Raw genomic sequence first — 24,269 nt, 5'->3', positions numbered from 1 at the left:
CCATATGAATAATCGGTGTGATAAAAAAAAAATCCTTAAAGAAATTATTAAAATTAACTAATTATTGTGAAATGTTATTTCATGATCATTTTTCATAACCATTGTATTGGTTATAGTTTTGATTTAATTATAGACATGTTATTTTCAAAAGTCTTTTTTTATTTTAGTGTAACAGTTTTTTCTAATAACACATTTCATGTTGAGTTATTTCATAATGTCATATTTCAATTATATCCAGTCAGTGTGAGGGACTTAAAGGGATATACTGGCAGAAATTGAATAGAATATAGATTACTATGTTTTCATTAGTTAATAATTACAATCTATGTGATTTTATTACCTTAAAATGAACCGTTTATATCTACATATGGAGCAGGTCCTCTTCCCGCCTCTTTCAACAGTAGCCCAAAATGGCCGAACTTAACACTGTCTCTAGATAGGCCCATTCACGGTTTTGCCTCGGTCACCATAGTTCTCCTACACTCTTGGCACACTGGAGAAGTTTAAGCTGGCTGCAATCTGCAACCTCACCACTAGATATCACTAAACTCCACACACTAGACCTTTAAGCTTTCAAGCTCAACAGCTGCTACCAAACAAAGCCAGCCAGCTCCTGTTAGCTTGAGCAACAACAATACTAATATAATTCTGAATCACCCAACTAGAGGCTTCTGCTGTAATTTAACAGGCACAGTCAGCAAACTTCTGTGGCTTCTACGTTTGGCTTAACTAGGTGCTACACATGCTATCTAATTAGCCAGTTAGCCATCCAGGTAGGTAGCATGTGCAACCTTGTCAAACTAAATAAATAAAAGGGAAATGTTAGTTTGTGAAGCTTACTTACTCAAAATAGTTTCTGATTAATGATCGACTAATTAATCATTTAAACTCCAATGTTTCTATTCCAGCCTCTGAGAATAATATACTTCAGGAATATTCCTGTTAAAAGCCCCGTACACCCACACACAGGTGTTTCCACTTACTGGCTGACAATCAAACTGTCTTTACAGTCCCAGTGAGAAGGCTTTTAAACATTTGTGTGGGTGGACCACGGGTGTGCAGAACCTTTAAGAACTCAGGTATTGTTAATTCATATACTGCCGATTCATATTTTGGAATAACGTGAGCTATTCAGTCTTGTTAAAGGGGCATTCCAACAATTTTACACATTAATAATAGGATAATGCCAAAGTAGTGGAACAGTAACACAAGCAGAGGCACTACTGGGGCAGGTTTCATGAGGATATTTTAGACTGGTCTGTTGGGTAAGGCCAGTCTTGACTTACTCTTAGATTAGTTAGTTAGTTAGTTCCAAAGTCATGCTACCACCACTTAACAGTGGCACAAACCAGGGCTGCGATCAGCCTCAAAAAAATGTAGCAATTGTTTATTTAAATGGAAACGGTAGCACATGAACACCTTGTTGTGTTAATCAGGCGCACTGCCAGTTAATATGGTGGCATTAATTCAATTCAAAGGGGCTTTACTGGCATGGGAAACATGTTACCTAGCCAAAGAATGTGTGAAATAAAAACAAAAATAGTCTATACAGTAAGTAAAATCTACTAGAATTTGATCGCTGCCAATTGGGTAACACCTCTGACACACCCACCAAACGAGAGGAAATAAACCTCAAAGACCATTCACACCATTTCAAGGAAACACGTCGTTCAACCCAAAAACTGTAGCCGAACGGTGCATACTGTTGCCCAGGTATTTCACCTGATTTTGAGTTTTTCTTTCCTTTTGGACATCTCTTTATTTGCATCTTTTGCCATGTTTGTAAGTCTTTTCTTTGTTCTTGTAACGGTTTGTAACTGTTGAATTTCTCCAGAAGGCAAACATTTTCTGTTGGAGGGAAGAGAGATGAGTGGGTTTGGCACAGCTGCTCAGTCAGCCATGTTTTTTAGCGAGGAAAAAACAGTCCTAGTTTACCCACAATTCACAAAATAGACAGCTTTGAGCAACTCATGAATTTCAGCGTCTATCTGAAGTCTCAGTAAGTCCATTAGTTGGATCCAAGCCTTTGTGAAACTGGCCCCTGTGATACCGGAGCAGGTCAGGCTGTGGAGGCAAAACCTCTGACTGTATTGAATCAAGCGAGGGTGAGTTTTATAGGGTATGATTTCAACTTTCATTTGTAAGGGGAAGAATGGTATGAGAACTCAGGCTGTCATAAAAGTTGAATAATGTCCTCTGCCTTCTTTAAACAGTAAGCCTCTGTAACAAACTGGTTGTATGGATTTTTAAAGACATGACTGCCAGTTAGGAGGGTCTCACCAAAAATACACTATTGGGTGCATTGTGGGAAATGTAGGATGCAGCATTTTAGAGATTGGGACCAAAAGGATATTATGACCACTAACTTTTTGAGGTCACCAGCTTAATTCAAGTGCAGCACTGAATTGTTGGAGTATCCCTTTAAATTTATGAATAACTGATTTTAATTCGATGTTTGTAGTTTTGGTGACATGTTCCTATTTCAAAGCTGATATTAAGACAACAAAATAACGACTTCACTGCCAGCTAGATCAATAAATACCCACTCATATGCTTCGATATCTGTGGTGCACCACCCTGTGTCAGTCAGTGCCTCACGTGTGCAGATAGAGTATAATTTCAATCTCCACTTGTTACACATTAGTATGAATTATTAACAATAAGCAGCGTGGAATGAAAAAGGAAAGCCATTTCTTCACAAATCTTTTTCTTGCTGTTTTCTTCATGTTATCTTATAAACGAATCACCACAATGTTGTGGTGCAGCGATGATTGCTTTGCTGTGCTAAACACTTGTAATAGATGGATCATCATTCTGTTGCTCTATTATGAATGTGGCCAATACCAAGTCCTCAGAAAAACATCTCAACAAGCCAAATGAGAACAACAATATCAATCCATTCCAGAGACCTCTCGGTATTAAAGCATGCACACTCTGACAGTTTCTTACAATATACTGGAGCAATAATGTAGCTGCGGAGTCGACTGTAGAATTCACTGTCTGATTTAATAAAGTATTTCATTAAAGGGTTGTTGCTGGGTTCATATGAGCCTCACTGTGCCTGGTCTGCATGCATTTTAATGCAGTTATTGTGATGTCTTAAAATTATGTTAAATGTACTAAGTTAAAACTGAAAAAGATTTTACACCCTTACATTTAATATTGTTTCTAAGATATTAATCACATAAAATATAACTGAATATTTCTGGAAATGCAGTTTGTCTCTTCTCTAGTAGATCAGAATATTATCTTATTATTATCTTATTATCTAAAACAATAAATTAAAGTATAAAAACATTTCACTCAGTGGCTAAAACCCATTAATATTTGAGCAGAGTTAGCTATTTCTGTTGCACAAACAGCAGGTCCTGTATCTTCCTCAGTTAACTGTTGACTATTTGGAGTATTTCAGGCTGCAGCATGTAGACGGTCAACATTTTTCATCTGTACACGACTGCCTGGCTTGTGTTTAAAGTTAAAAAAAGGGCTCCAGAAGAAGCAGCAGCCCGGAGAAGATCAGCAGCTTTAAAACCTTTAAAAACAAATTATTGCTCCTCAAAAGCACTGTAATGCAGTTTAGCTGCTGTTGTTGGGCTGAATGTTAAAAATAAAGGCGCTACAGACCAGTGCTCTCCATCTCAGGATGACATCACTGTTCATGAAGATTGAAAAATGATTATTTTGTTTTGTTGATACACTACAGGCTACAAGCAGTGGCAGATATGCCCCTTGTGGTTATGCTACTCTGCTTTTCCCCAAAGAAATCTAATATAATTGAGAAAATGTTCTTTTGTTCTCCTAATATTCTATTCAGAGTATTGAAGACCATGTTTACTTGTTGGGGGTCCTTGATTTGCAATTAGAGCAGCACAGATTATTACAGCATGGATTTAAATTTGTCAGCTAAACATTAATTCTGTGAACTCTGCTCCTGCTTAGTATAACACAGATATATTTCTAGATTAGTAATGCTGTTTATGCCAAATTCGTTCTATACTTTTGTTGTTTTGTTGTTTGAAAACTATTTTTGCCTCTTTTCAGGAGTGAAAAAAATGCTCGCCATTCTGTGTAAAAGGTACTGTTGTGGAATAGGGAGACAGCGTTGTCTCGCCTTTAAGCTAGCAGCGGAGGTAGTAACAGTGCCAAATCAATGTTTGTGTAAAAGGGTCACCCAGCAGAATGGGACAAGTGTGACATTTGACGACGTGTCATGTGTGCGACCCACCAGTGGGAGATTAAGAAAGCATCTTGCAGCAGTTAGCAGCTAACTCAAAGAAGAACAGCAACTGAAAATGTCTGCAAAATTTGGAAGACAATGAAGTCCGCAAGCTCCTTACCCTCCGAGCAGAAGTCGAGATCAGCAGCCATAAAACAGGGACAGTAAATGATTGTGATTGCCATGTTACGCCATTGTTATTGTTTAGAAAGCGCTGCCAATGTGTTATATGACACACTAGAAGCCGCCGCTGTCATGCTGTCCAACTCTTTTGCTTCTGGAATGCTAGCATGCTATCTAAATTCCCACACTACGGCGGTATTATACCTGTGTTGTTTGGTTCTGTATAAAAAAGCAAAGCCGGCATATTGAAAAGACTCCATTGTGGCCCTGTTGCGGGATCTCAAGGGCTTTAAATACCGGTACATAATAGTGTCGTCTCTACAGGATTATTTTGCAACTATTATGTTATGTTAAAATGATGTACAGATTTTTGGCATTCTGTAATCTCAAATGGCTTGAAAAGTAGTGCATAATAGCTGCCGTAAACAGGAAAAATCTCCCCAAGGGAACACGCACCTGGACCCCCTCAGGTTTGGGCTGAGCCCCAAGTGTTTACGTCAGGCTCCGCCCCTGGCTACAAGCTACTACATAACTTGTGTGGGAAAACTCTTCTGTCCTAAAACAATGCTCACATAACCATGTCATTCAAAGTTTGGGTAAACTACCACTGGTCCTCAATCTGGGGGTCGGGTCCCTCCAAGAGGTCATTACTGGTTAACAAGTCAGGAAAGAACAAAACGTGTACTGTATTATTGCTGTATACAAAATGACTTATGTTTTAGTCTTGTGAAATCCTCAACATTTTAGCCTCTTTAGCCCTGGAAAAAGTTCTTCAAATGAGACAGCTGGGACAGATTTGACCGTTCACAGCTCACAGAGATACGCAGGCTGTGATGAGAGGTCCTCCAAGCAGACATCACTTTGTCAAAGGCTTATCAAGCCGAGTGTGGCAGGGAACCACCACTGTACTTATTTTTCCTGTCCATAGTGGTGCTGGAGTGATCCCTTCCTAGACCAGTGTAAGAGATGGGGGACAAATTGTGAAGTCATCATTCTGTAGACAGGAAATTTAGCCTTCGGAAGTCTGAGTTGGCCACATCAAGTCTTAAAAAAAATCTGGCTTTGTGTTATTTACAGATGGAATTGCATATTGAGTATTGATTAAATTAAGTCTGACTGCGGAGGCCTCATTAAGTATTTACAGGCAAACTTAAGAAAGCAATCTTGGGATTTTGTCCCACATCTTCAACATTGGAATCACTAGAAAAGATCTCCTCATGAAGAGTATGGAGGAGTAGTGATTACAGTGACTAATAACTATTTCCACAGACAAATTGGCACGTGAGGATTGTATCAAGACAGACTTGAGAAATAAAAAACGAACCCTCTCATTTTAAGACTAGAAACAAAGCCTTTCCTGTGGACTGCTGTCTGCAGTCACCATCAGTGCAGAGAACATAATCACAGAGTAATAGCAGGGGTGGACAAGAGCATCACATCATCTCTTTACATTGACTTTGGGACACAATAAAACCAAGGCAGGAAGAGAGAAAAGCACAAAATGTTAACATTTTATTTACAAAGTTGTTTTTTTTGTCATACAGAAAGTAAAAATGTAGCTACAACCTTGATTTGTGCAACAGGCGGCCACACTAAAAATCATGGCTCGCTGGTTGCACAGCTGCTATAGCAATAATTTTATTGGGAAAAAATAAGGAACAGAAAAAAAAGACAAAAAAATGAGAAATAATAAACCCAACAACAAAAAATAATTCATCCAACAAAATATTAAAAGCACAGACCCAAAACTAGATACCAGTCCCAAAGTCCTCACACGGGAATACATAAAGAGGGATCGACAGTGAAATTGTGGAATGCTGAGTGCTGGGCTGCCTGAGAACCTCGGGGCCGTGGGGTGGGTGAGGTGGAGGGTGTTGGGTGGCTCTCAGTTCCATGAGGGAGAGGGGGGGAGAAAAAAAGGGGGCGGCAGCTCCACTCGGCCCACCCATCCGGTACAGTCTTGCCCCTTAAAAAGAGCTCAGAGCTGGGGGGGTAGACGTGGATTACAAAGGCGGTGTGAGTTGTAGGAGGGCGGACGTTCGGGTTTGTGGGGGAGGAAGGGTAACTCGGTAGGCTCTCGTTTTTCAGTTTTGCTCTTAATCGTCGTCTTCGTCATCGTCATCGTCGTCCTCATCCTCTGGGTCTCGCTTTCTCTTCTCGCCTTTGCGAGCTTCTGCTTCTGAGAGGCAAAGAGGAAATCTGTGTCATGTGGTGTCATATGGTGCCACCAAACTCCAATTTTAGCACAACAGCAACTACAAATCTAATATTCCATTTGCAAAAAACAACAGCCTGACTCAGTCCAAGCCTTTAATCATGCAGGAATCACAGCATGCTGGATTTATGCTTTTCCTTTTTACAATCTTAACATGATATAATCTTTATGTGTTACATATCTCAACACATATGCAGAGCTCTTAACATTTATTAACTTATATCTTTCAGCATTATTAAAGACATCCTCTGGTGGGATCTCAGGGTATCTCTGGGCAGTGTTTAAGAATGGTCACTAACATGTTTTGCTGTCTCTACATGATATGAAGTTACACGATTAGGAGCTGAAAATAAACAGTGTCAGATATGGATCTTCAGTATTGACATTTTTCAGGAATTAACCGGACCTCACTCCTCAGATATTGCCTTAAACAATTAACATTCTCATATCTTTTTGTCCCCAGACACAATACATAATTTATCCCAGTACAGTGTCTTGTTTTAGTCATAATGAATGGTCAGTAATGGGTATGATCACTGTGGTAGTCTCTTGTTAAGGCCCTGGAAACTCTCCCATGCAGAGTAGCCTCAGTAAGCAGAACCACCAGCAGGTGTCATATTATTCCTGATATCAAGTTTTTATCATTCACTATCAAGTTCGCTGTGGTCCCCACATATGTGCATGTACTCACTATTCCATGCACACATTTCTTTTATTAAAAAGCTGCAGCTTAAGTACCGTTAAAAATACAATTTGGTTCCTACATCTGACCTTTGATTATTCAATAAAAATAAATAATAGAGAAAATCAAATACCACAATGTTTTTATCCAAATACCTTCATATTGACATTGTGATGATATTATTGGGCTGATTATTGGTGCTTTCACCAAGTATTTACACAATGTAATGTGGATGTGATGACTGAGCAGCTGGAGCAGTCTGGTAAAATCAGGAAATTACATCACTTCACTGTCATGCAACCTTTAAAACGACTAAAGGCCCTACTTTATGATGCTATGTAGAATTATTTTGCACCTTTAATTTTTAATTCTAAAAAGTAGCTTTTTAAGACTTTTTCAAAATAATATCTGATTTTTGCTTTTCTTGTTCAAGCAAGGCAGGTAAGTATAAAGGTAAGTAGTATATGTACGTTGTCCCATGCAGAGGCTTGTTTTATATAGGAATATGGTTATTAGAGTGAATCAGGTTAATCTACATTTTGCCAAAACATAAGTGCAAATATAAAGTAAAAAGAGTATTAGGTTCAGTGGTGGGTTTAAAGATTTGTAACATCAGAAATGTGAACTTTTACGCAGAAGAACTTGACTCATTTTGACAAAAAGAAATTATAAGATGTAAATGAAATTAGTTTAGATGTTATTGGAAATTCAACCTCACAAATTAAAGTTTTAGACTTTAAATGACGTTTATAGCCAAATTTTAATAAAACTGAATTTAAGACATTTAAGACTTTATTAAAAGGACCTGCAGACACCCTGTTAAAGGTAGAGTATGCAGCAATATTCAGTTACTGTTTGTAAACACACTTGCCAGCAAAAGTGAAAGCCAACCCAACATTCACGCTCGTTGTGTAACAAGCTTTGTGCCTAGCTTTATTTGTGTTTTTTCAACAATGTGTCTGCAATTTTCATAGCTTTTCCTTGGATGCCTGCTGCTTAGAGTCTGGCACCTGGTCGCTACCCTTTCATACAGTCCTAACCTCACCTGTGCGCTGTGCCCAAAATGAAAAATGTCCCTAACACAGCATAATAAGAGCACAATAAGGTAACTCAGGCAGAGAGCAGAGTCTCTGCAGATAAATACACCACCACACACTTCCAGTGGGTCATCAGTGATGACTGAGAGGAATTACTTTGTATTGTTTTTTAAGAAAATCCTGCAGTCTATACAAATCACAGTAATTTTTTTTGATTTGGTAAGTCGTGTGTTCAGTCGCTATGTTAAATGACTATCAATGGATTCTGGTCTCTGTCTGCAGTGTTCATTGCAACAATAGTTCAGTGCCTTTTTAATGAAGAAAGATTGCATGATTCACTCTGACGCAATCTATAGCCCCTTTTACACTGCAAGATTTTCCGCGAATGTTGGGCTGTTTTGCTGGCAAGCTGCGAGCGTTTAGACACACAGAGCCAGATTGGTCAGTTGATCTGAGGCGCAGAATTTTTCGCCTCATAGGGTAGTCATATTGGCAGAACCCTTTTAGTTTAAACAGACCGAGGCGGCCTTCCGCAACGGGAGGGGCTGTTGATGACTTGTGGGAGGAACCGTTGATGACGCCGCATGTGCGAGCCACTGGCGGTGGATAAAGAGGAAACAGCTGATAGCAGGAATTAGCAAACAGCTAGTAGCAAGAGGGAAACGCAAACCTGACAGACACTGTAAAGATGAGTAACTGGGGAAACAAGGAATTGCGCGCCCTCCTTGCTCTCGCAAACAAAGAGGCCATTAACTGTCAAATGATGGGGACGATGAAGGACAGGCCGACTTACGAGAGAATCACCAAGGGACTGACCAGCCGCGGCTTCCCTCCCACGTCACTGTTTATGTCACATGCTGAGCTACACGTTTTGTTACTTGCTCATGCCCCCCATTACCCTGAAAAAGGCGCATTCTGTATAAACAAAAGTAGATAGGCGGCATTTTGCTGCACTCCCCGATTTTGTTTTTATACTGCCAATGCTGAAAAAAGACTGATTGGGCTTTCCTGCAAATTTGCACAATTCCTATCTAAAAAGGGCTTATGAAAAATCTGTGAAGTTTCCTCATACTTAATGCACCTGAAGTACAGGGCAGAATAAGAAATGTCCCACCTTTTAGGACATACAAACATAGAACAATTATTTGCCCTGTGGAGAGTTTGGAGTTGTGACGGAGAGTTTGAGGAACTGTTGTGTTGTACGTAGAGTAGTAGTTTACTGTGTTGAAATAAGTTTTCAAGGTGTTTTGGCTTGAATGCATTTTTTTAATGTGAGTGGGACTGTGTTCAAGCACAGAAGCAGTACGTACCGTCTTCATCGTCATCGTCATCATCATCCTCTTCATCCACTTCCCCATCCTGACCAAAGTCTTCCTCCTTGGCAGACAAAAGTGTACAAGTTAAAACAGAAACAAGGAATCCAAACTCCATGTAAGACGATTTTCAGCCAAATAATTCTGTTGAGTTTTGTGTTTTTAAATTACCTCATCTTCCCCGCTGACCTCATCGTCATCCTCTTCTCCTTCTACCTCCTCTTCGTCTTCCTCATCCTCCTCCTCCTCGTCAAAGTCCTCCTCCTCTCCGTCCTCATCTTCCTCCTCCTCTCCCTCTGCAATACAAAGGCAACAACAGCCGGTCAGCCACAGAGTGGAATCATGCAAAGTCCAACAGTTATAAAGTCCATGTTCAAAGTGAAGGGCGCAGTTTGTTAAATTGTGTTGCTATGGAAATCAAAACAAAGGTTCAGGCAGGCAGCCATGATGAGAGTGAACTGTATTCATATTATTTAGCGGTGTATTCATCTCGTGTTGATATCTTTACAGCTGTTGCGGATGTCTGCACTGATGATGATGATTTATTATTGTATATTACTGCGTTGCTGCCTTTTTTCAGCTGTCTAGTAAGGCGTCCTTGAGCCTTCTCTGAGATACTGGAAAAACTTCTCACCTTCATCTTCATCGTCATCTACGCCGTCCCCATCCACCTCTCCGTCAGAGTCTGAGGCTTCCCTGTCCTCCATGTCGTAGCCATCCAGGTAGGTGAGCTGTGGCAGCAGCTTGAACACGCTCTCTCTGTAGTCATTCAGGTTTGTCACTTCACAGTTGAACAGGTCCAAACTCTTCAGGTTATCCAGCTTTTTCTGTTGATCAGATGAAGCGAGGTGCTGCGATGAGAAACTGCTGCATGTCTTGTCTTTATGGTACTAGCTGCTAGTGTGAGTGTGCTGAGTGTAAGGTTGGGTGATAGCTGTTGTAAAATGGATATTTATATGCAATATCAATTATAAAGAGATTTCACTGATAAGTTTGGTTGTGTTGGGACACTGTAAGGAGAACTACTTTGTGGAAATGATGGATTTAGGTGTTTTCAATCAATGTAAACTAACTTGATTTGTAGGATACCTCATTATCTGGATCGTCAAAACAAAAAAAAAAAGATTTTGCATTTGTTTTTATATTTTTATTTTAAATCTATTAAGTTTCTCGATTGAATATAGATTAAAAAATACATCACAAATTCCTACAACCCTAACAAAGAGAATCTTATATGCAGTTTGCTCAAAGGTCTACTTTTTGTTGTTCTTCTTGTATGAATTTCCAGTCATTATTTGAAATTCATATGAGTGAATATTAAATACATGTGCTACTGATAAGGAGGATCTCTCCTGAACTCTTCTTAGGGTCAGCTGCAGTGTGTGTTTAGTGTCAAGAACAGATTAAATATTGATATCTGAATAAAGATACACAAAGTAGTGCTGGAATTAGAAACATGTATGTGATTTGTATGCAATGGGTTGGGGTAATAACAGCTAACTAACTGTAATCATATTTACATTAATGACATTGTGTGTATAGAAGTTTTTGTCTAAATATTTAAAATGCTTTGTCTAATTATGATGAATCTGTCACAAAAAGCACCATGTCTGCCCCCACCTAAGACAGAGCAAACACACAGCGTACAGTCTGGAGGCATGCAGATGGACACATGTGGCGTGTTGCTTCTAACATGTCTGAAAAACATACCAACGGTTCCAATGTGCTGATGTCTTTCAATTTGTTGCCACTCAGGTTTAGATGTGTGAGGTTGGGGAGTTTCTCTGCTAAAACATCAAGGCCTCCGCTGATTCTGTTGTCACTCAACTCCAGCTGAAAGATGGTGGAGAGAAACATTATGACAGCAGACACTTTATCACAATTCTTGCACAGGAGGTACCGGGGTGAAACATCATTTTTCTTACCTTTTTGAGTTTTCCTAGTTTAGGCAGGTTGGAAACTGACATTAAGCAAACATTTATCAAACTGAGGAACTCCAGGTTGACAAACTCAGCTGTGAGGCCTTCGATTTTTCCTTCAGCTGATCGACAATTGTCAAGGACGAGTTCTCGTACCTGAAATATAGATAAATAAATATATTACATTAAAAACCAATACAGTTTAATGCAATTAGTGAAACTACACTTGCTTTTATTCATCTGTAATTACAATTTATGTTGAAATAAAATAAAAAATATTGCAAAATGTTTTATAAAATAGCATTTCTGAAACACAGTTATATAACTTTGTGAACAAATTCATTAAAACAAGTTGGCAAACAGCATAATTATTATTGTGTTTATTAGGGAGTGTTGTTGTTGAGCAAAATGGCCCTTTACTTGGTGTAAAGTAATTAAAAGCTATTTCATAGTTGGTGTAAAATATTAGAAAAACAAGTCTGAAGGCGGAGTTACTTTGACTCAGTTAAAGCTAACACTGGTTGCGCAATTCAGTGTCGGACAAAAACGTTGCAAAAAAAGTTGCTGTCAACCGTCAAACATCACGATTTCTCAACTAAAAGCACCGAAACGGATCCTGTGTCTCCACCTAAAAACACCCGTGTGCTCCGTTCACTTGAGCACCACGGATAATGTAGTGATTTCGTGAAAACGAGGAAGAGAAAGCCAGTAGCTTCCCATGGCCTGCTGATGCAGTCACTAATGACAAATGCAATGATTTTTAGTGAGCTAGCTCGCTACAGGCTAGCCATTGCCCCTTTTAAACGCTGCCGTGCAGCAGAGGAGCAGCTACAGAGGTCTGTCTGCCCGCCATTAGCCAACCCAACAGCAACGGAAAGGATTGCGAATACACCCTTAGTACAGATTTTCTTTTTTTGTCGTTAAACCAGCTTTCATGGTGGGAAGTGGAATATTCCTTGTCGTCGAGAGAACGACCGTTATTGCCAGTTTGTTACAGGGCACGACGTCGTTTTCAGGTCGAAGTGGCGAAGGAAATATATTGAGAACGGAAATTTAGTAAAAACAAAGATGGAGACAGTTCCTTTCTCCCAGAGCTTCAAAGACGACAGAATGACAACATGGCGATTCCTGAGACACAGTATGCAGTTCTCTGAACACTTCAATGACAAAAAAGTGCTGCCTAGAAAGAGTAATTACCGCTACTTACACGCTATCTAAGTGATTTTAACGATGTTAAACGAGTTTTATATCGTGCATGAGTCGAGAGGAAACGCCGACCGTCGAGTTTTTGGCTGCCCACGCATCAAGCGCGGTGCACCGGATCTCCGTGTCATTCAAGCAGGCTGGCTCGGTTAATGAAGCCGCTGGCCAACACATCGATCCGTTAAGTGGCAAACAACGCCAAGTTTAGCTTTAACAGCCATTACTAGTCGACAGAACAGTTGTGTTTGGGCTTTTTAACATGTATATAGGTGTATTTTGTTGTCTTTGCTCGGTGTAACGAGGAGGGTAATATGGCGGGAACAAAAATACTAAGTTAGGCTGCTGCTGCTGCTGCTTGAATGACTGCGACTCATCTGATCACCAGACTTCATTAAAGAAGTATGCAATATTTAGCAAATGGATGCAACGATATGAAAAGGGGGTAACGCAGCTGCTGTACGAGCGTGTTAGCTATTTTTGGGATTAAACCGCTGCACACTCCCTTTAAAAAAAACTTGCAACAGCTTAAACGTGGCTTTTAAACAACCCACTTTAACAGGAATGGCTGGCTACCTGCTACAATGCGTGTAAATACCAACTGGCTTTCGGTGATAGTAACAGTAGCTTAACGTTAAGTGGTCAAGGTATGGATGACTCGTGAATCAAGCGACTGTTTTTTGTTGTCGCTGCTGAATCTGGCCATTTGATATTAACGTAGTCCACAGAAATTTCAGCACATAACTCGTGATCGCCGACGGCCCCGTTAACATGTAACAAAAACTCATTTTCAGCACCGTGGCTTCGGAGTTGTAAAAAAAGCATTTGTGTTATTTTAAAAAGCGCCCCATTTTAGCAGTTATGCTAGCAGCAAACATGGCTACCAAGGTCTGTATAAAATATACCGCTCTGTGAATGCCAAACGCGGCGCAGGAAGCAAATGTGTTCACATATCAGCGTAAAAAGAAGTTTACTAATTGTGGTACAACGGGGGAGTCGAGCTGGATCGTGTGTGCACCACTGACCAAGGAGGCTGCGAAACGGTTAAAGCACTGCAATAATGCCAGCAAGCTGAGGGGAATCGCCGTTTCAAAGTAACGATTGAATATAGCTTTTCTCCTCTCCTTGCCCCCATACGCCCAATCCAGACCAGTATAAAGGATTAAGCTTGTTGTGCGAGTGTTTTCCGCCCTATTATGAACGAGAAACACAACCTAAAGCCCATGTGGTCACCATTACGTTAGCCACACAGGTCACTCGCAAAGCAAAAAAAGTAGCAAGCTGGCTAGCAAGGCTAACCAGAAAACTAAGGGTTGGTTTTAAAAAAGCACGACTCACATCAGACGGTGTCCTGTTTCTTAGCTCCAAGTGGATCCTCTTGCTCATGTCCATCTTGCCCTATGAAAGTAAAACTTTTCTCTCTTGGGTTTTGTTGGGATCTTCAGTCCAAAGGCAGAGATGCCCTAATGGAGGGAGAATATAGGACTGTATAATGAACTGAGCCAAACGCTAAGTTAGTCGGAGAGAGGAGAAACCATGGAGGGAAACGGGACTGAAACAAAATATATGCTCAACAGCGCCATCTGCGTCCAGCACGCCCATCGCCTCTATAAAGGCATTGCAGTCACAAAACATGACGCTGCCCCGAAACGGTGCTATGGTGCAATTTATTTCTGCAAGGAAACTACTGTACTATGTTGAGTGAATATAAGAGGCTTTTGTTGGTGTAGTCAAATTTATTACACACAAAAAAAATGCAGAACATGTGTGCAGCTAAACAGCATTCAACCAGTCAGACGTCGATAAAGTAGGTCATATGGTCAACTTTGTTTATCTGCTTCTCTTAAAGTTCTACAGCTTGAAAAGATACCTACGTTTCATATATTTAAAGTCATATTCATATATTTTCATATGCAATGTGTAAATAAGGTGAAAACCCAACGTGGTGAGGAATTCCTGTCTTGATCCTCACTTAAACCTGTTGCCTTCCTTTGTTTGCCAGATGCATATTTGCAATTGTAGCCCAGCCAGTGATGAATCTGTAACCCTTTGTGCCCGTTATGATCAATAAAGTGCACAGTGGATAAATTGTGTTGTACTTGTGGTTCATAAATGCCAGATTCCTTTAACCGTTTGGACGTCCTGCGAGAAAGGAGGGGTGTGTTTGGTTTGCAGTAAAGAGAGCATTGTATATGCACATGGAGAGCAGGGCACCCCCTCCAACCCCACCCCCCTTTACTTCCTGAGACCCCAGAGCCCTCAAGTAGAAGAGTACTTAGCAGGAATTCTTGATTTTTATACATTAAATTATGAATCAGCAATTCTATTATGTATTTTAGTAAAATTATGGATCTATTTTAAGGTTTATAGTGCATAGATATAACACACATTACCACAGGATCCAAGCTATAATGTCCACATGTCACTGTTAAAGGTACATCATCCTAATAGTTTATGCTTTGTGCAAGTTTTATGTAGGCTACATAATACATGAATATAACTGTTTTTTAATCAGCGCTTGGTACTTGAAAATGTGCACCAGAAGGTGGCACTGTAATATCTGCTATGACATTCCTCAAATATGAGATTCATCGTGCAACAGTAGGGGTGTGTGTGTGTGTGAGTGGCAGCCTTTTCTGCGCTGTGGCTGTAAGAGTAGTGCTGATAATAATCAGTCATTTGGAGAGATGTGGATACTTGGAGGAAGTCCATCCTTGTGTCTGCGGGACATTTATCAGCTGAGGAGTTAACTGTGGTCTTTTGGCCAGCTGGAAATCAACACTGATACTGGAGATGCTGGAAAATGTTCAAGGTTGTTTGCATGTGTGATTATAAGTGTGTTAGGTTTTGTTTGATTTTACTAGTGGGACAGTTTGTTCATCCTAGTCAGTGTATGTCAGAGAAGGAGGTTGTGATACTTGGTATTGCATGGCCTTTGCAAGATGAGTTTTTTCAACATTAAAATCTATCCTGGACAAAACAGGTGAATTATATTTTCCACTGCATCCATGGATGGATTACTGAACAGGCTTACAGGGCACAGGCCCAGGGGCCTAAAGTGTCCGGGGCCCCCGAGTCACCTGCAAACTGTCACTCGAATTAAACTCTACCAGCCTCATAGAGACACAAAATGACCACAGAGTGACACAGAAAGACCACAAAGACATGCAAAGGGACAACAAAGAAACACAAAACCACTAGAATGACCTGCAAAGGGACAACAAATGACCAAGGAAATTGACAGATATACCCCAGAAAGACTAAATGACTTATAAGAGACAAAAACAACTACAGAGAGACACAAATTTACCTCAAACAGACACAAAATGACCTCAGAGATTCACACACAACCACAAAGAGATTCACAGGAACTATAAAGAGACGCAAAACGACCAGGGAAAGACACAAATATACTCCAAAGAAACAAAAAATGACTTCAAAGACATAAAAACGACTACAAAGGGATACAAAGGAACCACAAAGAGACACAAATATACCTCAAAGACACAAAATGACCCCAAAGAAACATTAACAATCTCAAAGAGATGCAAAGAAACTACAAAGACACACAAAATGACTACAGAGAGACTACAAAACGACCAAAAATATATATTTATCTCAAACGGACACAAAATGACTGCAAAAAGATGCGAGGGAACTACAAAGAGACAGAAAATGACTAGAAAGACCTGCAAAGGGACTATAAAGAGATGTGAAGCATTTAGAAAGACATGCAGAGAGACGACAGAGACACAAAAGCAACAAAACACAAATATACTTCAAGGAGACACAAAATTAGTTCAAAGACACAAAAACAACCACAAAGAGACAAAAAAAGACACAAATTTACCTCGAAGACAAACAAAATGACCTCAAAGAGAAACACCCAACCTCAAAGAGATACAAAGGAACTGTAAAGAGACACAAAATGACCAAGAAAGACATAAATATACCCCAAAGAAACACAAAATGAGTTCAAAGACACAACAGTGACTACAAAGTGATACAAAGGAACTACAAAAAGACACAAAATGACTTCAGTGAGACACAAAAACACTACAAAGGGAATCAAGTATACCTCAAAGACACACAAAATGACTACAGAGCGACACAAACAACCACAAGATACAAAAGAACTACAAAGAGACACAAAAAGACTTCAAAGAGACACAAAAACACTACAAAGGGAATCAAGTATACCTCAAAGACACACAAAATGACCTCAAAGCGACACAAACAACCACAACAAGATACAAAAGAACTACAAAGAGACACAAAAAGACTTCAAAGAGACACAAAAACACTACAAAGGGAATCAAGTATACCTCAAAGACACACAAAATGACCTCAAAGCGACACAAACAACCACAAGATACAAAAGAACTACAAAGAGACACAAAAAGACTTCAAAGAGACACAAAAACACTACAAAGGGAATCAAGTATGCCTCAGACAGACAAAATGACCTCAAAGCGACACAAACAACCACAACAAGATACAAAAGAACTACAAAGAGACACAAAAAGACTTCAAAGAGACACAAAAACACTACAAAGGGAATCAAGTATACCTTAAAGACAGACAAAATGACCTCAAAGCAACACAAACAACCACAACAAGATACAAAAGAACTACAAAGAGACACAAAATGACCCAAAAAGACACAATCATACCTCAAAGAGACACAAAATGATAACAAAGAGACACAAAACCACAAAAAGATGCACCACAAACAAACAAAAAGATGCACAACCATCCCAAAGTTCATGGGTCTTGCTCTTATATAGGAGAAGTAGTGGGGCCTTTCGCATATCTGTGCACAGGGGTCCATTGCCTCACAGTCCGCCCATGACTGCATCTTGTCTGCACTCACAGGTTCATCCATATAGAAAGTACTACAGACAGACAGACAGACAGACAGACAGACAGACAGATGGTAGTTCAGATTAACATGCAGTTCTCTTACTGTAATTTTCTGAAGTGTGTGTGAACTGAAAGACGCTCCTTGAATTTAACCAAGAGACCCTCAACATTTCCCTTACAGTGCTGGAGGCAATTGGCAGTTGAGTGTTATTTACTCTGCTGGGCAGCTTTTTTCTCTGAGTGGCTCAAACACACACATCAGGGCTCAATGTGCTGTGAGAAGATTGAGAACACACCCCAACTGAGCAGCTCTCCATCTGTGAGATAAGATGGGTATGCCCCTTCTCCGGCTGAAGACAAGATTTCTGGCTTGGTCTCTAAAGGCTATCGGTTAGCTTTTCAACACAGCAGCCTACCCAGAGTTCTTTATAACACATTGCATTATTAGAACAAGACAGATTTATCACAAATAAAATGTTTTTTAGTATGTTTAGTGGGGATTATTGTTATTTATACAAAAAGCAACATGCAAGGCTTTAGAAATTTGCCGTTTTTTTAATATCATATTCAGAGTTTCATATAACTTTTGACCTGTTTGCGACTGCCACGTGTGGATTATGAGACAATGAACCCCTGAGCACAAATAAGCAGAAGGCCCCACCTCTCCTAAATAAGAGCAAGACACATAGAATCTCTGTGATAACATTGTGTGTGGTCATTTTGTGTGTCTTTGAGGTCATTTGTGGCCATTTTGTGAGTCTTTGTAGTTGTTTTGTGTCTCTTTAAAGTCATTTTGTGTCTCTTTTGGTAAATGTGTGTCTATTTGTCATCTTGTTTGTCTCTTTAAAGTCATTTTGTGTCTTCACTGGTTGTTTTGTGTCTCTTTAAAGTAATTTTGTGTCTCTTTGTCATGGTTTTTGTCTCTTTAAAGTCATTTTGTGTCCCCTTTGGTTGTTGTGTCTCTATTTGTCGTCACTTTTTTGTCTCTTTGAAGTCATTTTCTGTCTTTTTGTGGTTGTTTTGTATTACTTTGTCATCATTTTGTGAGTCTTAGAGGTCATTTTTTGTCTCTTTAGGTTCATTTTCTGTCTTTTTTGGTTGTTTTGTGTCTCCTTGTAGTCATTTTGTGTGTCTTTGTAGCTGTTTTGGACCTTTTTTTCATAAATTTGTATCATTTCGGCAGTTTCTTTGCATCTTTTTTGTGTCTCTTTGTGGTCATTTTGAGTGTTTTCCTGGTCGGTACGTGTTTATTTGAGTGACATTTTGAAGGTGAAGGCCAAGGGGCCCTCTGACACTTTGGGCCCCTGGGCCTGAGCTCAGTAGGCGCATTCAGTAATCAATCTAGGGTGTGTGTCAACAATATTTAGCAAGTTAAACATTGAATAACAGTTTAAAAAAATTCAGTACTTGTGCCATTGATAAGCAACAGCAGCATTATAGTTTTATTATCAGCTGCAGGCTTGCCCATAAACCTGTCTGCAAAACAGAGGAGTCTCTTTTAATTTCCAGTCTGTACATTGGTTTTATTACGACAACAATTCAGTCTAATAATCCATCTTCTACATGCATTTCCCCTGTCACCACATAGTGTAAATATTCTGTCCCTATCTGCCCTCACATAACTTGCTCCGGTCATTTTTTTCTGTCTGTCAGTACTGTGCCAACTCCTCCAGCTTCACAAATATGATAAGACCAAAGCTGCAAGAACTCTTCCAGCACTACGGTAATGGTTAACCAGATAATTCACGAAGGGGTGGGAATAGAAAACAGTCAGAAGTTATTCTGTCTTCTGTCTTCTGTGCTTGCGCGCCTTCAATGAGTTGAATTCATTCATAGCAGGACTCAGAATGGAGGAGACGTTGCAACAAGAGACACAAGAGTCGGAATATAAAAATCCCAATGAGGACCAAGGTAACTTTTACAATATTCTTCACTTTTTTTTTTTTTTTTAAAAGCTGTTACTGCAGTATTCCTGCACTATAAAGTTGAATGAACCGGTTATTCATTTGCATGCTGTGTGGAGGCTTTTGGTCAGCTCAGACAGAAATACGTTAATCTACAGATAAGCTGCTGTTACTACAGAGGAGAGACATTTTTAGCTTTTATTTAAAGTATAGTGTGGAAATGTTCTAGTCAAAGACTTGCCAGTGTGTAGCTGAAAGAAAAAATGTCCATAAACACATCTTTATGTGCCATTCGTCACTCACATTTACCGGTCATGCATAAAAATATACTTCTCTGTGTCTCTATGATTTCATACGGCCTTTGATATAATGTTTTCTTTGTTTTATAGGTGGGATCCGTCGCAGGTTGCGAGACAGGGACCTTCTCAGGAAGAGAAAGGCTGAAGCAGAAGAGAAGGAGACTAACCAGTGGGTTTTGGGGTAAATTTATAGAAAAGCACAGTCAGTGTGCAGTGACCTACATTTACAGCTATGTTCATGTTGACTAACTGTCATAGGTTTAGCAGTGCGGACAGTATGTACTAATGCAATGATACAGTGAATAGTTGTTTTGAAGCAATGCAGAGTAAAAATAAAAAGCATGATTGATTGATTCAGGAATGTTTAGTGTGGCTGCATTAACAAAACTTGCAGTATATAACACTGCACTGTACAATGCGCGGTTGAAGCATTATCAGCACTCCAGCTGCTTATCACTCCTCTGCTTTATATTGAATATGGAGCAAGAGGAAACCAAAGGTTGCTCTGGTGTTTCTATTGACGCCCCAGATCCAGGTCAAGGACTTTGTACTATTAGCTTTTGCCAAAGAATCACAAAGAGCTGTATCAATGTCCACTTTTGTTTGGGTTGATTACAATTGCTGCACTCTCTCAGGGTGGAGAGACAGAGGAAAAGACCCAGGGCTGATGGTGGCACGAAGAGGAGGGGAAGGCCCAGGAAGAGCGAGCCCCCACCGGAGATATCTGTCATTCTGGAGGAGGCAGAAAACCCTCCAGATGCTCCTGCAGTAGTGGTGGTGCCTGAGCATGCTGAGCTCATCCCAGATCAAACACCAGGCTCTTTGACGCCCTCACTTGCTGTGGAACCAACTGTCCTTGCCACCCCGGCTCCTCCACTGGTGTTTGGATCCATCCAAAGCCCCGTGTTTACTCCCACCACTCTGACGTCTCCAGCTTTCGTTGACCCGACACCAGCCTCTTTTTCACCATCAGCTCTGGCTCCATCTCTAGCTGCAGCTCTGGATATGGCACCAATCCCTGTCCAAGAATCACCTGTCCAAGATTCAGCTCCAGCTCTAGCTCCAGCTCCAGCTCCAGACACTGACCCAGCTCCAGCTGCGACCCAAGCCCCTGTTCCAGCTGCAGATCCTGCTCCTCCCACAGCTCCTCCCCAGGTGGAGACCTTCTACTCAGAGTCTCAAGGCAGGGAGTCCCTTGCTCCAGTCCTGATTGAGGACTTGGGCCCAGATGAGGAAGAAGACATTGCTCCATCTCAAGACAAAAAGGCTGATGAAGGTAATAAAGAGGAAATTATAATTGCCAGGACTCAGGAGGATGAATGGTGTGGAAATATAAGAACATTTGCCTGATTGAAGAGTTTAATTTGTCTTTATTTTAACTGTATCCTGTCTTTTATTTTTTAGAGTTGACTGAGACACCGTTGATCAATGTATCCGAACAAAACGAAACGTTCTCAACTCTAACCTTGACCTCAACGCCTCCTCCACAAAGATATTTCCCAGGGTTCTAATTCTCCAAAACACACTTTTCAGATACTGCCTCGACTCAGACTACATCCTCTTTGTACCTGAGTATAATTTTGGTTAGTGTGCAGCCTGTTGGTCGCAGAGAACAAACATGTTGAGCATATATGCATTGCTTATTTGACAAATGTATGAATTCAAACCCAACCTGTATGCTTATTTATTCTGGTGGTGTGCTTCACTGCGAAGCTCATGAATTCTATTTTGTATTTTGCATTTAGTAAACAGCAAATTTTGCCTGCTTGTATTTAAAAGTAAATGGTATAAATCACTGGTAATGATTGTGTTTGTAATTGTGGATTTATTTGATAGACTTTTGTAAAAGTTGTTTTTCACCGAATAAAATAAAAATGCTTACAATCATCTAACTGTGGTCATTATTATTATGTGATAAATGTGTGATCAGTAATACAATAAAAGAGATTTCCTTTAAATTTATTAATAGATTTTTATTAATCCCTCTATTTACTATCTTACAAAATGTGTGAAGACCATAGATTATAATGGTGTGTTTGTACAGGCTCCTATGAGATAGTCATAAATGTATTGTATTTTATTATTGCTTATTTTTTTGAGGATCTTTCTACTTTTGTATCACCCAGAATTTGTCTTTTTTTCCACTTAGATGGAGAAATTTAACTATGGTCAAATTTTATCAGATGAAATACAAATACTCTAAAAAATAAATCTTGTTTTCTGCTCTTATAGGCCTTTGGAATAACTGGCTTTACTTAATCAGCCTGTAAAACTTTTATTTTGTTGATGACATACTGAGGTGGAAGAGCATTTGGATACAGTGCTGAGGAGTAACTAGTTACATGTAAGCAGTTATATGCAGTTAAATTACAAATTAAATCTAACTGTAATCAGTTGCAGAGAAAACACGTTATTAAATTACTGTTATTAATCAAAGTACTGGTGATCATTAAGGGGTTACATCCACTTTAACTTAGCTAAAAGTTTATTTGTAGAATAAAACTTTAATTCTGTTGCTTTGCGTCTTGTCATCATGCAGAAATGCCTTCTTTTGGCAAAGTCTATTTCTGGACATTTTCAGCTTTATTGCCCAGTTTAAAACATTTGTTAGTAAAGTAATTAAATGTAATGAGATACAGTGCTTTTAGACAGTAATTAAAATAGTTACATTACTTGTTATATTTTTACCTAGGGTAACTAGGCCTAATCTGTAGCCTTACATTTCAAAACCTTACCAACACTGACAACACCATGATGTCAAAATACTCCATTACAACTAGAAGTCCATTCTTCCAAGGGTGGAATTGTAACTACTTTATATTCTGTTTCATCCATGATAATGCATTGTATTAAGTGAGACAATGTTATGTGTTGTGTAAAATCTGAATTTGTAGAGTGTCAATCTCTCAGATTAATGCAGGAAAATATTTCCTTCTGAGATACTAGTAAATGCCTCTAGTGTTCTTAATAACTGGATGTCCTTTTATATTGCATCAACTTTGCCTCAAGTTTTAGCACCAAATAACACATTTTATGATCATTACATTCATGTGACTTAAAAAAAATCATTTCTTCTTCATGTGTTCAACGAAGTCTTTTAAACTGTATGCCCTGATTTGTTTGTTTGTTTATTTATTTTTTTGTGCTTTGTTGTATTTTAGATAGCCTAGTGTAACATCTTGGCCAAGGGACAACAGATGAGAAATAGCCTTTTGGCTAATTCTGGCATTGTTATATCACTTTGTAGTCATGTTGTGTCTTTTTAAAATCATTTTGTGTCTTTTTTTGGTTGTTTTGTGTCTCTTTGAAGTCATTTGTCATTTTCTTAGTGGGTTTGTGTGTCTTTGTGGTCCTTTTTAGTCTCTGTGAGGTCTTTTTGTGTGTCTTGAAGTCATTTTATTTATTTTTTGGTCATTGTGTCTCTTATGAGGTCATTTTGTGTCTCCTTTAAGTCATTTTGTGTGCTTTTTGGTTGTTTTGTGTCTGTTTGTTTTCATGTTTTGTCTCTTTGAAGTCATTTTGTGGTTGTTTAGTATTTCTTTGTTATCATTTTGTGACTCTTTGAGGTCTCTTTAGCTTCAGTTTGTGTCTGTTTTGGTCGTTTTGTGTCTCGCTGTAGTCATTTTGTATTTCTTTGTAGTTGTTTTGGACCTTTTATTTGTACATTTCTGTCCTTTTGCAGTTCCTTTGCATCTTTTTGTGTCTCTTTGTGGTCATTTTGAGTCTTTTTCTGGTCAGTATGTGTTTATTTGAGCGACATTTTGCAGGTGAAGGCCAATGGGCCCTCTGACACTTATGTTGTTTTATTTCTCTTTGTCGTGCTTTTTTCTCTCTCTTTTGGTGATTGTGTGTCCTTGTAGTCATTTTGTGTCTTGTTGAGGTCATTTTGTGTCTCTCTAAAGTATTTTTTTGTGTCTCTTTTGGTTGTTTAATGTCTCTTTGTCATACTTTTTTGTCTCTTTGAACTCAATTTATGGTCGTTTTGTATTTCTTTGAAGTCATTTTGTGTCTCTTTAGGTACATTTTGTGTCTTTTTTTTTGGTGGTTTTGTGTTTCCTTGTAGTCATTTTGTTTCTTTGTAGCTGTTTTGGACCTTTTATCTGTAAATTTGTGTCCTTCCTTCGGCAGTTCCTTTGCATCTCTTTGGGGTCATTTTGAGTCTTTTTCTGGTCAGTATGTGTTTATTTGAGTGATATTTTGCAGGTGAAGGCCAAGATTACCATGTGTATTTATTAATTTTCACTGTCCCTTCTTAAAATAACTAAACTAAATTAAAACAGACTAAACTAAATGTACCCAAAAGCAATGCTTGAGTAAATACATTCCAGACTTTCTGATTGTACAGTCTATGGTCGGATGCTTTTGTGTGGGCTTCTTGTTCTGCATTCTTCAATAAAGCTTGGTAAAAAAAAAAAAAGTAAATAACGAGCCATAGCTGTTGCTGCCCTCTGCTGACATAACACCAGCAGTGCAACTTTATCAATGACTCCTGCAACAT

General features: G+C 39.3%; 2 protein-coding genes across 3 annotated transcripts; one reads left to right on the top strand and one right to left on the bottom strand.

Moving 5' to 3' along the window:
* Window positions 1-6,292: 6,292 nt before the first annotated feature.
* On the bottom strand, window positions 6,293-14,733 carry anp32b (acidic (leucine-rich) nuclear phosphoprotein 32 family, member B). Its single transcript, XM_049571419.1, has 7 exons — window positions 14,044-14,733; window positions 11,512-11,661; window positions 11,297-11,419; window positions 10,221-10,413; window positions 9,758-9,882; window positions 9,584-9,650; window positions 6,293-6,518 (listed from the first exon to the last, which is right to left on the bottom strand). Exons 1-7 carry the CDS (start codon window positions 14,095-14,097, stop codon window positions 6,436-6,438), a joined length of 795 nt encoding a protein of 264 aa, XP_049427376.1. The 5' UTR covers window positions 14,098-14,733; the 3' UTR covers window positions 6,293-6,435.
* Window positions 14,734-19,277: 4,544 nt separating this feature from the next.
* On the top strand, window positions 19,278-21,658 carry hemgn (hemogen). Of its 2 annotated transcripts, none has more exons than XM_049571418.1 (4): window positions 19,278-19,479; window positions 19,862-19,940; window positions 20,407-21,047; window positions 21,176-21,658. In XM_049571418.1, the coding sequence occupies exons 1-4, from the start codon at window positions 19,416-19,418 to the stop codon at window positions 21,280-21,282; spliced, it is 891 nt and encodes a 296-aa protein (XP_049427375.1). In that variant the 5' UTR covers window positions 19,278-19,415; the 3' UTR covers window positions 21,283-21,658. The 2 variants fall into 2 exon arrangements, with proteins under 2 accessions (XP_049427375.1, XP_049427374.1); XM_049571417.1 differs by having other exon boundaries at window positions 19,280-19,479; window positions 19,862-19,952.
* The last annotated feature ends 2,611 nt before the right edge of the window (window positions 21,659-24,269 follow it).

Source organism: Epinephelus fuscoguttatus, linkage group LG3 (assembly GCF_011397635.1).
Source record: "Epinephelus fuscoguttatus linkage group LG3, E.fuscoguttatus.final_Chr_v1".
Classification (NCBI taxonomy): Eukaryota; Metazoa; Chordata; class Actinopteri; order Perciformes; family Serranidae; genus Epinephelus; species Epinephelus fuscoguttatus.
This window is presented reverse-complemented; position numbering and strand designations above follow the sequence as displayed.

Coding starts and splice junctions, on each gene's coding strand:
- anp32b (XM_049571419.1), bottom strand. CDS start 14,097: ATGGACATGAGCAAGAGGATCCACTTGGAGCTAAGAAACAGGACACCG. Junction 9,651..9,757: donor AGGTCAGCGGGGAAGATGAG/GTAATTTAAAAA, acceptor TTGTCTGCCAAG/GAGGAAGACTTTGGTCAGGA. Junction 6,519..9,583: donor TGACGATGACGATGAAGACG/GTACGTACTGCT, acceptor TTTGCCTCTCAG/AAGCAGAAGCTCGCAAAGGC.
- hemgn (XM_049571417.1), top strand. CDS start 19,416: ATGGAGGAGACGTTGCAACAAGAGACACAAGAGTCGGAATATAAAAAT. Junction 19,480..19,861: donor AAATCCCAATGAGGACCAAG/GTAACTTTTACA, acceptor TTTGTTTTATAG/GTGGGATCCGTCGCAGGTTG. Junction 19,953..20,406: donor ACTAACCAGTGGGTTTTGGG/GTAAATTTATAG, acceptor GCACTCTCTCAG/GGTGGAGAGACAGAGGAAAA.